General features: G+C 44.3%; 1 protein-coding gene across 2 annotated transcripts in view; it reads left to right on the top strand.

The window, feature by feature from the left end:
- PRKX (protein kinase cAMP-dependent X-linked catalytic subunit) overlaps positions 1–17,101 on the top strand; it is a 109,595-nt gene that overhangs the window by 64,909 nt on the left and 27,585 nt on the right. For both annotated transcript variants that reach the window (XM_085889174.1, XM_085889173.1), the window contains exon 6: positions 8,766–8,861. In XM_085889174.1, the coding sequence (XP_085745300.1) occupies positions 8,766–8,861 (96 nt within the window). The remainder of the gene's footprint in view (positions 1–8,765; positions 8,862–17,101) is intronic.

The raw sequence follows: 17,101 nt of genomic DNA, 5'->3' as shown, positions 1-17,101 counted from the left end.
CAAAGGCAAGTTGTTTCAGGACAACCGCCTCGCCACAAGCTTCAGTAAACCAAGGGCGGGAGGAAGGGTAGGACAACTGAAGATGAGAGGGGATAAATCTGTGCATGAGGGAGAGCAAGTTTCTTTGAAAGAATTCCCAGGATGAGTTGATGTTGGAGAAAGTAGCGATAGGAGACCAGTCTCTAAGTTTGATGGCTGCTTGGAGACCCTGCCAGTCGGCTTGAGTGAAATGCCAGACTCGACGGCGGTGAGGTGGTTCTCTGATAACAGCCAGAGAGATGTCCACCTTGACAAGGACGTGGTCAGAAGAACTGATGGAGGGGAGGAAGAGCAGCAGATATTGTCAGGGAAATTTGTCAAAATCATATCCAGAAGATCTGTTGTAAATAAATGTATAAATGCATTATTCAGGTAAATAATTTGCAAAAGGGAGAGGGGGGGGAGCGGAGTACATTAATTTGTCGGGGATGCAGACATCAGAGAATGCCTCAAGGACATTGAGTTTTCTCCAAATCTTTTAAAGTCTCGTGTTAAACAACAGTCGTGACAGTTAAAAAAAAAAGAGAATCATACATTGGATGGAATTGACTTAATAGTTTGTGGTTATAATAATTTTAATTTTTGGTTTGTGTGCTCCATGAAACTCCACCATAAGGTTTGGCAGAGGGGTGAGTGGGAAATGTTTGTGTTGTAAATAAATATATAAATGCATTATTTTGATAATGAATTCGCTACACATCACACACACATTAACGTATCGGTTGTCAACAAAACACCTTTGCCCCACGAAGCGCCACGATAAGCTTTGGCGAAAGGGGAAAACTTTAACATGGATTTTGCCCAAGCGGGAAAACCCCTTAGGGAGTGGGGCAAATGAAGTCACTGCAACCTCCGTTGTGTGACCCTTAATCCCTGTGGAGAGTTTGGTTGAGATTGGATAAGTAACAACTGAGTGTATCACGGTCAGACAGACACACCATATTGCATGTTTTAGTTTGATTACTTGAATGCAAACTTTTTGCTTTACTTTAAGGACTTTACTTTTTCTTTTACAAAATGTAATGTCTACTAGTTGGAGATGTCTTCCACAGTCATATGTTGTCAATCCTGGTGTTGGCTTAATGGTTAAGGTGGCTGGATTAATCTATTAAGGTTTTGAGTTTGAGCCTCTGTTTTTTTCCCGTTAAATAACACCAGGTGGGTTGACTCAGCCTGTCGTCCTTCCGAGGTCGACAAAATGAGTATCAAATTACTCCTGGAAACAAGGGGCACTGCATCAGCGACACAGTCGCACTCCCAGCAATGATGCAACTGGCAGCCACAGGCTGCATGCAAAATAATAATAATAATATGTTGTTGTCGCATTGACAGGTCTGCAAACACGGATCTGCCGTGCAGAAGCGATGTATTGTTACGGATTTGGAAGCCTTTTGCACACAAACTGACAGCAGTCCCCGCAGTTCAGTTATTTCGATTTGTTACAGTTCAGTTCAGTTCGACCCCCATCCCCTATGTCTAACGGGAATTTCATGTGTGCTGCGGGTTTCTTTTCCAGTCTGTTTTTTTTTACATCTTGAAGCCGCACAACACCAACAAATCTCCTTCGTTCTTCGCTCATCGCCTCAGCTCCGACTCCACCCCTTGTCCAATCAGGAAGCTCATCACCTCAGGGCGACTCCGCCTGAGCCAGATGGAGTGTTCGGCCTGACCAATGAGGGGAGGCCACTGATCGCCCGACAACCCCTCGTCTAATCATGAGGCGAGTGGCCGGGGAAGAGAAAGAGTAGAGTGGTTGTCAGGACCAGAGTACTGCAGTCATCGTGGCCTATTGCTTTTGGTCTGTCATGGTGACTTGGTCTCGGTCATAGTCTGCGGTCCTTCGCGGTGGCTCCTTGTGGTGGTGGTGGCCGAGCAGCCAGGGTCGTGGGCCCGTGGATTTTGGGACGTGGGTTTTGAGTCCCACCGTGGTGGTTGGAGTCCGGTGTGACCGCACGAGGCGGGAAGGTACCCGGTCAGGCTCTGTTCCCACAGCTCGCCTTCCCTCTGGGCTGAGGGGCCGAATAAAGACCCACGGGGTCGTGTGTGTGTGTGTGTGTGTGTGTGTGTGTGTGTGTGTGTGTGTGTGTGTGTGTGTGTGTGTGTGTGTGTGTTTGTGTGTGTGTGTGTGTGTGTGTGTGTGTGTGTGTGTGTGTGTGTGTGTGTGTGTGTGTGTGTGTGTGTGTGTGTGTGTGTGTGTGTGTGTGTGTGTGTGTGTGTGTGTGTGTGTGTGTGTGTGTGTGTGTGTGTGTGTGTGTGTGTGTGGCGCCAGTCTGTTCAGTAGAATTGTTAAAGTGTTTTCTTTTCATTGTACATTGCATTTTATTCGGTTGTAACTCTGCTTTGTGTCTCCCTTCCCGATTATTGCCCCCATTATAAATAAACCCCCAATTGTTCAATGTTCCAGTTCGTTGCCTGTCGTTTCTACCATTGACCCAGCACGATGCGTATTGGGAATTAGGAAGGCCGTGTGCCGTAAGTTGTCGTTTAGACCGACGGATTTGGTAATTACACTCGGTTACACAGGACCGAGGTCACTAGAGCGACCCGGTTCGACAGAGTCCGTCAAGGGTGTGGTTTTCCCCGGTAGTTAGAAGACGTGGGTACTTGGGTATATTGAAATTAGGCAATTAACCCTACCCCACGCCATCAAAATATTGGTGACCACGGTCCACTAAGGGACCCGTGACCTTTCGGACTTATCCGAGAGTCACGACCTAAATTCCGGGGTGTTCGGTGGAGACGACCCGACTGCTCACCCTAGTGGTCGTTTATCGCCACCGCACCCTGGCCCACAACGGTATTTCGCGAATGGCCGACCAAAAGGGAATCGCAATTGAGCGGTTAGCATGGTTTCTCCCCCCCCCCCACCCTCCCCCTAAACCCCATGGTCAGAATCTAATTCCCTCCAGTCTCTTAAAGCGAACATTTAACAAATATCTTCCCCAGGGATTAACCAGATTGGACCGAAATGGTTTGTGTGTGCAAGAATGGTAGTAATCAGGCGACACGTGATCTTAAATAAAATAACTGGTTTATTTAAAGGGCACAGGATAACACAAACATAGAATCCCTGGAAGACAGATAGACAGACACATATTAAGAAATAAATAAACACACTTAACAGTACTCTTATGAAAAGCACTTAATACACAATAATGGACCTTGGCCAACACAAGCATCCAACCATTCATTCATAATTGGGGTGGGGGGGGTGAGTGGAAGGGATGGGCTGACAAGGTCTTTCAAAGGACATGAGGATCGAAACGGTTCCAAGTTGAGCAGGTCTCTTGCATGATCAGCACCGACCAGTTGACAGCTGCAGCACCCAGGAGAGAAACAAAGAAGCATCCAGCAGGGAAAAGAAGAGAGTGGAGGGCAGAGAGAAGAGTGAGCCAGTGAGCTCCTGGTTCACTGCACCAGCTCCAATGGGCTTCTCACTGTTACTGCCTCTTCTCATTCTAACTGACTCCCTGCCCCGTGCATCGCCCCTTTCATCATTTCCCCCGGAGCCACGCCCACAGCTCCCGAGCGTTCCCTCTTCCCATTCTGGCCCCGCAAATGCTGCAGCATGAAGCGACTGCCGCAGTGGCATCATGTGGGATGACTGGCATCACTGCGCTTTGAACCATCGCGGACTACCAGATGGTTTTTCACGCCACACCTGGGATGCCAACACATCCAAAATCCTTTCTGGTCTTTCCTCAATTTGCTGAGTTCACAGAAAGCGCACGTACGAATTATGTTTACCATCTTAATCCCTATGTTAACTATACCACTCCTCACGGCATATATAAAAACAGGACGATATCATTATAACGGGTCTTTTTACAGAAAATGTTCTATCCGACACAAACATATGGACCACGCTAACTTATCATTGTACCTAATTCATACTCCCCTCCAACCAAACAATATAGCCTGGTGTTGGCTTAGCGGCTTGGGCAGCTGGCTTAGGATCCTTGGGTCCTGAGTTTGAGCCCTGTTGGCTGCTGAATTAACACCAGGTGGGGTTGACTCAGCCTATCTAACCTTTTGAAGTCAGCGAAATGAGTACCAGTGTACAGGTATAGCGGTCCAGCCGTGCTTCCAAGAAATGATAACTACCTGGTAGTTAAGCTGCCATGTGCAAGAACAGAACAGAATTTAACAATATTAACTTGTGATGGTCTGCAGCATCCTTCTATTCGATAACTAATTTTGGAATTGTAGGTCCATTTACGTTGAGGCTGCAAGATCAAAGGCGTCGCCAAATCTTAAGTCGGTTTAAACCCCTCATTTTAACCACTATATCTGTGTGGTGTACCAAAATTGGTGCACATCTATGTGGATAGCATGCTCATGTAAACCTGTCAAAATCAGGTTTGTATGTGTGTATGTATGTATATATATATATATATATATATATATATATATATATATATATATATATATATATATATATATATATATATATATATATATGAGATCAAACCTGTTCTGGTGTTGTGTCGATGACCTTATCCATCACCATTGGATCCTTTCTCAACACAGCCTGGCATCTCGTATATATTTCATGGAACCGATTCACAAATCCAGTTTTGTGGGTTACTCTCGTCAGCCTTCTGTCAATTGCTCTTATATGCATTCGCAACCTCTTCCCCCCCCCCCCGAACCCCATTCCAAGATGGAACTTGGGAAGTAAAGGATGCCCTTGTCTGCTTTCACAGCCTTGGAGGTTATGTGCATATGCAATGTGGCTACTTCGAGGCCTGTTGAGCGAAGCAACATTATTACCTAGTACTGGTAGACTGAAAGGTTCTTGTCCATGCGGTGGTTTGGATGTAGCTCAACAATTGCAAACAGTGGAGTCCTTGATAGGAGCAAAAACACATGTGAGTTTTGTAACAGCAACATCATTGCAAAAGAAATGCCCGTGGTATTTGCCTTATTTTAACTGCTGGGGTGTGGGGTTTTTTTCATCTCTTTGGAGTTTGCATTGATAAAAGTTGGGTGGAAAGACATGATATTTATAACTGGATGCACATCATTATTTTATGGAATAATACTTCCAGATGTCACTCGTGGTTTTTTTGGAGAGATCTGCCTTTGTTTTTTGCCTCTACTGCAACAACTTAATGCTTGGAATTCACACGTTGCTGACTTCTTGGACTCGGGCAGTGGAATTGGAAGCTTAGACGTCTCCAATATGCTCAGGAATTATGATTGCTACTTTGAATTCAATTATGATTATTACATGTAAGGGAAAATAGGATTATTGAACGTGATTTTTTTTTTTTTCTGTCCAGATTTTGGTCAAATGGGTGTACTTTTGAAACATTTCAGTATACTTTACGTACTCATTTCATAGTCAAAAATGATGCTCAGTCTGAAGCTATTTAAGAAGTCAGGACCATTTTACTCCTTTCATTTTGGCTTACTTTCATGGGTTATTTGTTGTTTTTCCTTGAGATCATATCTACCTGGTGTTGGTTTTGTGATTAGGATGGCTGGCTTGGGATCTTAGGGTCCTGTGTTTGAGCCCCATTGGCTGCTGAATTAATACCAGGTGGAGTTGACTCAGCCTGTCATCCTTCCGAGGTTGGTGAAATGAGTACTAATGAACTGGTCAGAGGGGCACAACATCAGCGGCACATCCATTGTTCCAAGAAATAACAGCTACCCGGCAGCTATGCTGCCATTCACAAGAACAGAACTTGAGATCATGAAAATATCATGTTTTGCTTTGTTAAATGTGTAGTTTTATTTGCCTGTGAAAGGCTCACAATATGAGGTTGTTGTACATACAGGGTGTTTCAAAAGACAAAGTGCAGTAGAAACTTAACACCTCTTTTGCAAAAAGATGTCTTTCAGAGAAAAGTATTTTTAGTCAAATGCAACAAAGACACATCGAAGGTAACATGAAATTTGACTTTGAAAATTATTGAACTGTTGCAGCAAATTAATAGCAATTGCTGAAAATGCGACCCGTTTAATAGTCGGGAAAGATGGATACATCGACACATTCTTTGAAACATCTGCTGCAGTTCTTCAGCCTGGATCCCATGGATAGCCTCTGAAATGTTAGCCTTCTGCTCTGCTATCGTATGGGGATTGCTTGCATTGTCCTTGTTTTTGAGGTTTCACCCACAGATGAAAGTCCAGAGGGATTAAATCTGGAGAATGAGGTGGCTATAACCACGGGAAATGATGCGATTTTCATTAACTGTACCGACTGCATGCACGCTTGCATGTGCTGTGTGGGCTGTTGTACCGTCTTGCCAGAACAATCCATCTTGGTTCTCCTCTTCATTAAGTTCCTTGAAAAACTGTTGGAGAATATTATTAATGTATCATTTGGAATTTATGGTATTATCTTAAAAAAAAATATTGGTCCAATAACATTCCTTCTGGAAAGGGCACACCATACACCAATTATTATTTTTTTAATCCTGCAATGGTTTTTTTGAAGATTGCATGGGGGGGATACTCTGTGGCCAAAATCCTAGTGTTCTAGTTATTCAGACGTATGGAACCATGCCTCTTCCATAAAGAAGGTCGAAAACCTGATCCTCTGTGATCTGCTGTGAAATTTTGGAATCATTGACAGAAGTTTTTCTGTTTCTCGAAATGCAAGTTTATGGAAGAACATGTACTTTCAAGGGAACGAACCTCCATTTATTTCCTTCAGCTCTGTATGGAGGGTAAGTAAGACACCAACTTGTTGCGACAAGCATCTGAGCAAGTTTTCTTGGGCTTCTTTGTAAACGATTGCCAATATCCTGCGATACCACATTTGTCACGACCTTCAGTCAAACATTTCAAGACTTGTCTGTAATGCTACCAGTTTCCAGAAACTTTTCAATCAATGCTTTAAACAAAAAACGGAACCTCAGTAGTGTACTTCCCATCATGGCGAAAAACATGCCGTTCCAAAAGCACTCTTTCTTCCAATGTTAGGACCATTTATTATGGGTTTCCTAAAGAATAAACCTTTAACATCCTGCTAGCAGAAGTTCACTTGAGTTGTTTCTCAGCTGGTGAGTCGATTTGAGTGTCAGTGATACCCGCCAGTAAACAATCATACATTTTGATTTTTAAGATTAACAAACACATGAAACATAAGTGTTGTTATGGATTTCAGAATCCGGTGTGATGAATGCATCCACACATCCAGGTCCTCAGACAGTTATTTCCTTAATTGCATGTTCAGATTAGCCCCATCCCGATGTCTAATGAGATCTTAAATGTGATGCGTTGAGAAGGGTAAAGAATAGATCCCCTCTATTATGGGAAGCTTTTTTCTTTACGACCGACACATTTACACACATTTCTTTCGCAAGCTCTGAAGCCCGCCCTCATTTTTTCTCAGCAACATTCTTTCGCGAGCGCCGACGCCCGCATTTTTTGAGAGCGCACGGGTTGTCATGGTAATTGTGCGCAAGTGGGGCAGGGTGAGCTTGGGGCGGACTGCGCCCGTGGAGACGGCCCGGAGATATAAAACAAATCGAGGTCCGTTCTGAGGCGAGAGGAAAGAGGAGGCGAAGGAAAGCGGGGCGAAAGAAAGCCAGGGAGGGAGAAGAGAACGAGAAGTAAGCTTGAGAAGTGAGCAAGAAGCGGGTGTAAGTGCGCAAAAGAGAAGAAGGAAACGAGTGTGTGGTGTGCGTGTGGGTGTGAGCAGCCCCGCCAACAAGTGTGGCACAGGCCGGTCACCAACACTACCAGGGTCTAAACCCACGACAGATGATGTTGGTGCCCTCCAGACGTCAACTGACGTTCAAAGCTGTTCGCGAGAGGGTGCACGGCAAGGCTGGGTGCTGGCGACGCACGTGACATGCACGCACACATTTCAGGATGTTTTCACTTCACGGACGACTTTCTGGTGAGCGAGATGATTCTCCCCCTCCCCTCCCCCTGAATGATCTGCTGGGTACCCTTGTCTGTGTTTCGCTGTAAGTAAGTCAACCCCTGATAAGCATCTGCTCTTTGTCTCTTTCCTGGCATTTTGATTGATTTTGCTTTGAAATTAATTCTTTATTTACCTCAGAAAATAAAAAGTTCTTTACATTTATTTATTTTATTATTAATAAATCATTTGTCGATTTCCAACCTGTCCGTGTTTGTCCTTTCCTTCCAATGGTCGAGCATTGTCCGAACCTAGATAGACTGGGAGGTAATTACCACAGATTTGACCAAAAATAGTCGGCACGCACCAGCCGTTAAAACGCTCAGCCGCCCAAATTTAAATCTAATTGAGATAACATTGGTGCTTTGCTGAGGGCGCGCTCCCCGCTCAAGTAACCACGTGACCTCGAGTTAAACGGCATAATTACATGGTGGACACTGGAACTCGTGGTTGACTGGGTGGCGTTCCTGGTTCTAAAACAACCCACCGTACCGTAACGTTAATTGTGAGCGGTGGCCCCAGGTCCGGCTCTACCGAGGACAACTGGGGATTAATCCCTCTGAGTGACAAGCCTGTGTCTCGGTATCCGTGGCCGCAACAGTATTTTATTCAGCGTCCTGCTACTTTTGAAACGGTGAACAATAACATCGTGTTTGTGTTCACCATAATTTACATGTTTGAAGGTGGCAGAAACAGCTGCTGCTTAAGAGATAAAGAATGTACTTAATAGAAGGGTTAACCTGGGAATTTCTTTCCTTTGGACAAATTAATCTTCATGTGACGCATGGTGGTACTAATGGGAAGATGGTGGAGAGTGGTCAACAAGTTTTGTCTTCCACTGCAGGCATCCACCTTTCTTTGATGATAATCCGTTTGGCACATACCAGAAAATCCTTGCCTGCAGAATTGACTTCCCCAAGCACATCGATATCTATGCAAGGTCAGTATTCATTGCAAGCTTTGATGCAATTATTTGCTTATAGTAACATAAACTCATAATTGATGCATTTCAACAGTTGTATTGATATAAACGTTCTTTTTTTTAATCACATGACTATTGTACATACCCCTTTTGGGTAGTGCTCCAAGCTGCTGCCCTGTGGAGCTCTCCCCCATTGTCTTCATGTGCTTACAGACATTCCCATCAGCAAATTTCCCCCTTTTTTCCTTCCAATTGGTCATTTACAAAATTTACGTGGTAAAGGTTTTTTTTTTGTTTTTTTTTTTTAATACTTGTGCTGAAGCTTGTGGAAGGGTAGAACAACAGAGGGCAAATGGTCAGCAGACTAGAAAAATAGGACCATGAGTCCTAAAGCTCATCAGCAGCAGCAGTAATTCAAACCCCCTGCAGACCCCCCCCCCCAGACCCTGATTAATTTTTTTATGCCATGAACAAACTTTGGTACATCATGGGTGATGAAGGTTGTTGTTGTTTCATTGAAACTGTGTCGTTTTGGAGAAGAGAGCAAATACCTATTTTAAGGGGGGTCAAACCTCCCGCAGACCCCCAAGACCCTGATTTTTTTTTTTATGCGATGAACAAACTTTGGTACATCATGACTGATGAAAGTTGAAGTCAAATTTCATCATCAAAATTGTCTAATTTCGGGGAAGAGAGCCAATACCTATTTTGGGGGGTAACCCCCAACCCCCACCCCCGTAGACCACCTTAATGATTGCAGATTTTGATGCGGTCAATACACCTTCATGGGGCATCGGATATGAAACTTGTGGCCAAGTTTCATCAAAATCATGTGTTTGGTTCAAGCAATAATGACAGAAGTGTTTCCTGACTCACTGACCGACTTACCTACGGACACGGCTCAATCGCATAAACTCACTGGACTCAAGTCCAGGTGACCTAAAATGTGGTGAAACAAACAGGAGGATGTTCTATGGAGAACATTTCCATTGGTAGCCAAAGCAGGGCTGAAAACGAGCTGAGACTCAGCACCTGTTGTGAGATGTCAAATGAAACGGAGGGCATTGGACTCCACAGCCTGAAAGGGGTGGGGTGGGGGGATATGAAAAGCAGCACGACTCTCCCATTGGGAAGCCATATTGTATGATGGTGGAGGAATAAGTTCCCTTGTGGAGAATTCTAAGTCAAAGGCTGGCTTTGAAGGCCAACTTGAAGATGTGATGTGTCTACAGCAGGTTATGGCTGATGATGAATACCAGAAAAGAGAGATTGTACTTTTCAGAAAGAGTGGCCACAGAAACTGGGTCCTTACGGAGAGACAAAGGTTAAAATGTCGAACTTTCATGCATTAAATACCTGTTCCAGGTTTTCTTAATTTTTCTAGATTGATACAAAGGGGGCCACAGCTTCCTGTTGGAGAGGCGAGGAAGAGTTGCATCGGGTTGAGTTCTTCAACATGCTCCAATGTATTTTCAAGTAATGAGATGTTAATGTTGACCAAGAACAGGATTAGTTGCAGAACATTTTTTTGAAGAATGATGTCCTCTAACCTACTTGTGAATTGGGATCACATTTGGTAAATTTCCGGAATCCAGGCAGATGATCCTTGGAGAAAGACCTGGAAAAGAGTAGAGGAAGAGAAAGCCAGAGAGCAAAAGAACAGGTCTTGAGGATTAAGGCGCTGAAGCTATGGGGTTCATTTCCAGTGGAATAGTCGATTGACTGGGAATTTCTCAACTTTGGTGTGAGGGAAGATTATCTGCTGGGGAGAGTTTTCAGTGAGGGTTGAGTATGAGGGGGGAAAAGGGGGAAGAATGCATCCAGAAAGAGAGGTTTATTTGGGGACTGGGTCTTTTCTTCAAAGATAAGACATTCAGCCTTGCACGAGCAGTAGCCATTGTTACTCCATCATTCAAAAGCGAAGGGACAGATGAGGTTCATGCACCAGAAATGTCAAAGCTTGGCATTGGCTTGGTGGTTAGGATGGCTGCCTTTGGATCTTAGGGTCCTGAGTTTGAGCCTCGTTGGCCGCTGAATTAACACCAGGTGGGGTTTATTCAGCCTGTCATCCTTCCAAGGTCAGCGAAATGAACACCTGTGAACTGGTAATAGGGGCACTGAATCAGCGGCATAGCCGTGTCCCTAACCAATGATGCAACCATCAGCCTCAAGGCTGCACACGAGAGTGTGTGAGTGTCCCAGAATTGTCACCAAGTGTTTGTCCAACAAGACGATCAACTGCCACTGACTTTTTGTGGATGGGGAGAGACTCGAGAGATTGGTCCTCAGGTGAATGAAACCTAAAACTTGCAAGCTTTACAGGGAGACCATAGATTCCCATTGATGGAGATGGTTTTCAGGCGGAAAAGGCAAGGTGCGTTTTTTTTTTTAATGGCCTCACTGCAAAATTAATTGCAGTAGGGATAGGATGTTGGGCATAATATTTGGAGGTGTGAAGTTAATGTGTCCAGAGACCGAGATATTGAACCAGTTGGTGGAAGAGGTGGTTCACTGCAATGCAGACTAATCTATCCAATTATACTGCGAGATGCAACAGTGCATTACTGATTCCCTGAAGACAGTCAGAGACACCTTCAAGCGGACATGATTTCAGGAACCATGGGGAGCCAAAGCAGGGGGGCTGGAAAGGTCGGAGAGGGGATCGGATAATATCAAGTCCACCAGAGAGTAGCCATGAGGGGAAATATGGATTGTTGTGACCAACAGATTTGATAAGGGCCAAAGTGTCACAAAATGCCCTGGCTGTAATACAATGGGCAGTGTTTTTTTTTTGTTATTTTTTGGATATGGAGTCAAGGCTCGTGGAAGAGCTATAACACTTAACGGATCAGGATGCAACATAGCAAAAGGAACTGCTGAAAGAGATGGGGGAAATGCCAACAGCAGAGTCGAAGGACAAAAGAGGATGAGGCTTAGACAAGCAATGGTTGTGGGTAGGGATGGAGGGGGCAGGAAAGGACGCATGGGTCGGACATGATCGACAAAGAAGGAAACTCTTGGGAAGAAAAAACTAGAGTTTTGGAAGGAGGTGGGCTTGTGGGTGGAGGGGGGTTGGTTAACGAGGGTAGAAAAGATCATGGTTTTGAATTGGGGATGATCTGAGATGGTGGTGAACAGCTGTCTTGAAAACAACCTGGACAAAAGAATGAGATTGAAGAGAATGTGGAAGTTTGTTCCACAGGTGGGGAAAAAAAAAAAGAGGAATGAATGCGTGTTGGAGAGCAGTGATTCTGTATTTTGGAAGTTTCACCAGAAGGATGGAGTTGGTGTATCGTGTGCAGCCTGCACAAGCCTGGGGGTTGGGGAGGACAAAGCATGGAAAGAGAAAAGGGTGCAAGACCAGAAAGGTGGCAGTAAAAGACACAGAGACCATTGACCTGTCTGCGATGTGAAAGTGATCGGCCCATGGACTCAGCTTAATCACTGGAGGTTCCAATCATCTCGAAGGCCTTGGATTCCATGGAGTTAAGCTGAACAAGATGAGGCAGGGTTGCCACCCCAGAGGCGAGAGCAGTATTCCATCAAACCGTGGATGAAGACCTAGACCTTGTAGGTGGATAAGAGTACAGGTGTGCCAAGGAATGACTTTATACGATGAAGGATGCCGTGTGTGTGTGTGTGTGTGTGTGTGTGTGTGTGTGTGTGTGTGTGTGTGTGTGTGTGTGTGTGTGTGTGTGTGTGTGTGTGTGTGTGTGCGTGTGTGTGTGTGTGTGTGTGTGTGTGTGTGTGTGTGTGTGTGTGTGTGTGTGTGTGTGTGTGTGTGTGTGTGTGTGAGAGAGATATTTGTGAGGATTGAAGGACATCTTCCAAGTGTTTGACCAGCTTTTGATTTTGTCAAGATATGAAGAGTGGAGAGGTTGCAACCTGCTTATCTGAAGGATGAGGGATGTCACTGCAGAGGGTGGAGTCAGAAGCAAATAGATAAAGGGGGTTTTCCAAGGAGTCAGAGTGATCGCTGATGAAGATCAGGAATAAGACTGGGCCCAGAACGCTGCCTTGGGGTACTCCAGCCTTGACAGGGAAAGGAGATGAAAGGATTGATTGCAACACGTTGGCTATGAGAGTAGAGGAAGTCAGCAAGCCATGTGTGGAGTTCACTTTAGATTCCATAGGCAGAGAGTTTGGAGAGCAAGGCGGGATGCCAGACTGTATCAAAAGCACAAGATATGTCTGGAGAGACAGCCCTGATCTCATGTCTGACATTGAGGGCCTCCATCCATTGTTGAGTGAGTGGAAGTAGCATGCCCAGGGTCGAGTGACCCTGTCTCAATCCACATTGGTGATCTGAGATGAAGTCATGGAGAAAAGGAAGGATTTCATATCAATGTGATGATGGATTCCATGCTTTTCAGCTTCTCGGTGGTTAAAAAAAAATTGTACCCCCGGAAGTGGAAACATTACAAGAACTGAACCGCTGGACAGAATGAGTTGAAAACTGGTTGTTTTACTCGAGGTGTGTACGATAATGTTTTAGGTGGAAAAAAATAATTATAGTCCTGGGATTAAGGGTGGTGGGAGGACCCCAATTCTCTCGATCGAAATGCACGGTATAGCACCACCTGGTGGTAGCCTGTATTACACGTTATAAATCATGAAGGTGGTGGAATCAACCTGTCCTTACAGATGGGTTCTTTGCTGATAAATTTCAAAAAATATACGAGTTGGAACGATGTGGGAGTGTGGTGGGGGTAAAAAAACAATTGAGAAATGTGGTTGGGTCAGAAGATAAATCAACAAGGTACAGTCAGGGTGTGAGAAACAAAGGAAGTTTCATTTTTTAATTGAGGGGATAAGAAAGTATTGCAGGGAGAGGGTAAAGATGTGATGTGAGGGAGGGGGAGAGGGAGAGGATGAGAAGGAAATGGATGAGCAGTACAGGTAGAACACAGGTGATCTCCCGCATCAGTGGAACAAATAACGAAACACGAATATACAAACACACACACACACACACACACACACACACACACACACACACACACACACACACACACACACACACACACACAGTGTACTTGATTATAGCTTTATACTGATTTCAGGAACTTTAACCGCAGGTTGATACTGGCAATACAATCTGTAGAACTTCGGTCATGGGGGATTGAAGGGCGGTTCTGGAGGACCGCCATCAATGCATTTGGAATTGGAGCTGCAAAAAAAAACATACTTTATTTAATTATATGTTTCTTTGTTTAGTGGTTGTTTAGTATCATGTCTCATCTCAATTGAAAATTTCTGAACTAAGTAGTTCAGGCCAGAGCTATTATGAGGCAAAACCAAACTTACTCCCATAAGCAGAATCTTGCACCCCTCTTATTCAGCAGGTGTGCCAGGGTGATATTTGCTCGGTTTGGAACCATGAGAGTGTTACTGCACAAATCCGGTGAGTGGAGATGCCCTAAGTTCTGCGCGAACGACTTTTCTTTGGGGACCAATCCATTGCGAATGGATTTATAACCGAAGTAAAGTTTCTTCAATTGCAACCCCACTTTTGATTTGCTTCGCAATGCAACAGATGCCAGTTGAATTTATTTGAGCTGTTTGACAGTTTTTCAAAATATCATTTTGGTATCACGTCCACCCGAACTAAACCAGACAGAGCCACACAATTGGCTCTTTACAGACACTTAATCCTCAGGCCGATACAGAATGGTACCAGTGTGATGTTGCTCAGATAGTTCTGCCATTCATACTCTGAACCGCATCATTGGAACATTTCAGTGATGGAAACTTGGCATGGCCTCTAAAATATTCTTTGGATAGCCGCTGCAGTTCCTGTTTGGCCCATTCTGTCTGGATTTTTGGCCGGAAACTCCAGACATACTGCTTTGGAATGATGTCGTATTCCATGCTGTTCACCGACTTACCCCGTCCTGCTTCTGAACTATCTCATAGAGTAAACTTTCTTGTTTGTTAAAGGAAATTATTTTTTATATTCGGATCTATTTTTTCTTCCTCAGAATGGGACGGAGCTCGAAACATTTGGCTGTTTAATGTCCGTGTGTGGTCCTTAACTCAACAATCCAGGCGATGTGAAAGTTAATCTTGAAAATCCTGGGAAGTTTTCAGGGATGTCTGTGTTCATAAGCTGCGATAGATCCTGTCTAATTACCCAAAAGGGTTAATAGAATGTGCAGTCATCTCACGGACATTCGGTGAGATGGTCGTAAAGGAGATCTCTCCGATCAAAGGGTCGTAAACGAAACCTCTAAACGAATCTTGGTATCTGTTAAATTCAAATTTTTTTAAATTCCCTTTAATTGTACGTCGTTTGCCGAACAAAATGAAAAACATTACTTTCTCCTTTTGTTCATCAGTTTCCGATTGTGCTTTGGATTTGGGCCTGTTGTTTCCGCTGCTTGGAGTCTTTTGTTTAAAGAAGCCATTTTTTTTTTGTCTTCGTGAATATAATTGACTTTCCTGAATATAATGTCATATAATTGGTTTAACGTCGGTCAGTTACTTACACCCAATACAAAAGTAACCCCTGGGGAATTTCTCATTGAATATTTCAAATGTATCCCTCATTGGAAGCTCGTGCTCCTTGATTCAGCTCAAATAAACGGATGTGGCGCTTTTTAAACAGCAGTTCACTTCGACTGGTTAACGTCAACTTTTTCTTTTTTTATGAGTTCGTTTCTCATCATCTTTCTGCATCTTGGATAGAAACGAACCAGTCGTCAGAATGAAATAACAACGAAAGCCCGAAGGAGGAGATACCGATAGGCTCACTTTTCTCATGTTCATTCCTTCTGGAATCCAACAACTGGATTGTGTATGAATTATCTATGTGACAGTGTCGCTCTCTTTTTAAATAAAGTAAAAAAAATTGTGCTCGTTTCTGTAAGGCTTTGGCATCTGCTTTCAGGCTTTTACAGAAATGCATTTTCACCACTGTTGAACTGCTGTACAGTATCTGTTTATCCACACCATCAACCCAAATATGGAAATCCCATTTGTAAGGCGATCACCAGCTTCAACTACTGGTCATTGAGCGAGTCCATCCATCCATGGGGATCATACTCTGTCATCTCCAAACGTCCAAACTCGTGCAATAGTCTCAAAAAGACGCTCCGAGCTCATTTGAGGCTTGGCTTAGCCGCTGCTGACAGCATGACTTGGTTTCACTCTCCCTTCAAGGAGGCCTATTTAGTGGGAAGCTGATGGGAAGCAGCTGCACACTCCCACTCCAATGCACCCCTCCCCCACTGCCACATTCACCCAGACCTCCCCAGTGCATGTTTGTTGTTTTGCCCCATGGGCAGCATCAACAAATGAATATGCTACTTTCATATTGTGTCTCCCCCCCCACTCCCACCCTCTCGCCCCTTCCCCCATGCAAAACCATCCTCTTCTTCACCACTTGCTGAAGCTCTCCGTCGACTTGCAAGAAAATCATGCCCCTCATTTTCCGTTGCATTCAGTTAATGGTACAGGTCATACACTATCATGCCAATAATTGCGGCGTGGTTGATTTTGAGCGAACTTCGATGTGGTTTGAAGGAACCGCCATTTCAGATATCATGGGAGGATGAATGATTTTGTACCCAGCTCACAGAACAACTGTGTTGTGGAAACCATTGCTCAGTCTGACCATCTTCGGCACACACTGCTTGTGCATTCTTTCTTTCTTTTCTCACACAAATGTTTTCACTTATGGCACAACACGTGGTACAGTTCGTCGAAATGAGCTTCGTCCAAGCAATGACAAATCAACAGCTCGGCCTTGGCAGTGGTTTAACCTTCTGCTGCCACGTTGAGTAGGCCTCTGAAACACGATGCTGAAGTTTATGGACTCGTGCCTTGTTGATAACCTGCAATGAGCATTCTTACTTTTACGTCGTCACTGTCATCTGTTATGCAGATTTTAGATGTGCCTCTTTGTATATCCCCACCGACAGCGGAGTGGGTTGGTATTCTAATGATCAAATGGATATTGCTGCCACGTCATTGGTGTTAGCATATTGGTCCTCAAATCTCAAACCGGCTTATTTCGGTCCACTCCACAATGATGGCCTCCATCGACTCTTGCCAAGTGTGAAATGGTGAGTGTGAGCAGCCGTGTAAATTGTATCCACACCAGTGAGGAGAGATAAAGAAATGAGTCCGACCATTTGACCAAACAGCCAGCTCGAGCATACGTAAATGGAAACAATTGTACTGTTGAGATTCACCAATTGTAAAGAGCAGTTTTTCAGCCCATTTTTTTGTGTCAATCTAAAAACAAATAAATAAAT

This window comes from Eptatretus burgeri, chromosome 7 (assembly GCF_056783735.1).
Source record: "Eptatretus burgeri isolate ZD-2024b chromosome 7, Ebu_testis_v1, whole genome shotgun sequence".
Classification (NCBI taxonomy): domain Eukaryota; kingdom Metazoa; phylum Chordata; class Myxini; order Myxiniformes; family Myxinidae; genus Eptatretus; species Eptatretus burgeri.
Note: the sequence above shows the minus strand (reverse complement) of the source record. Positions and strands in the feature narration are given on the sequence as shown.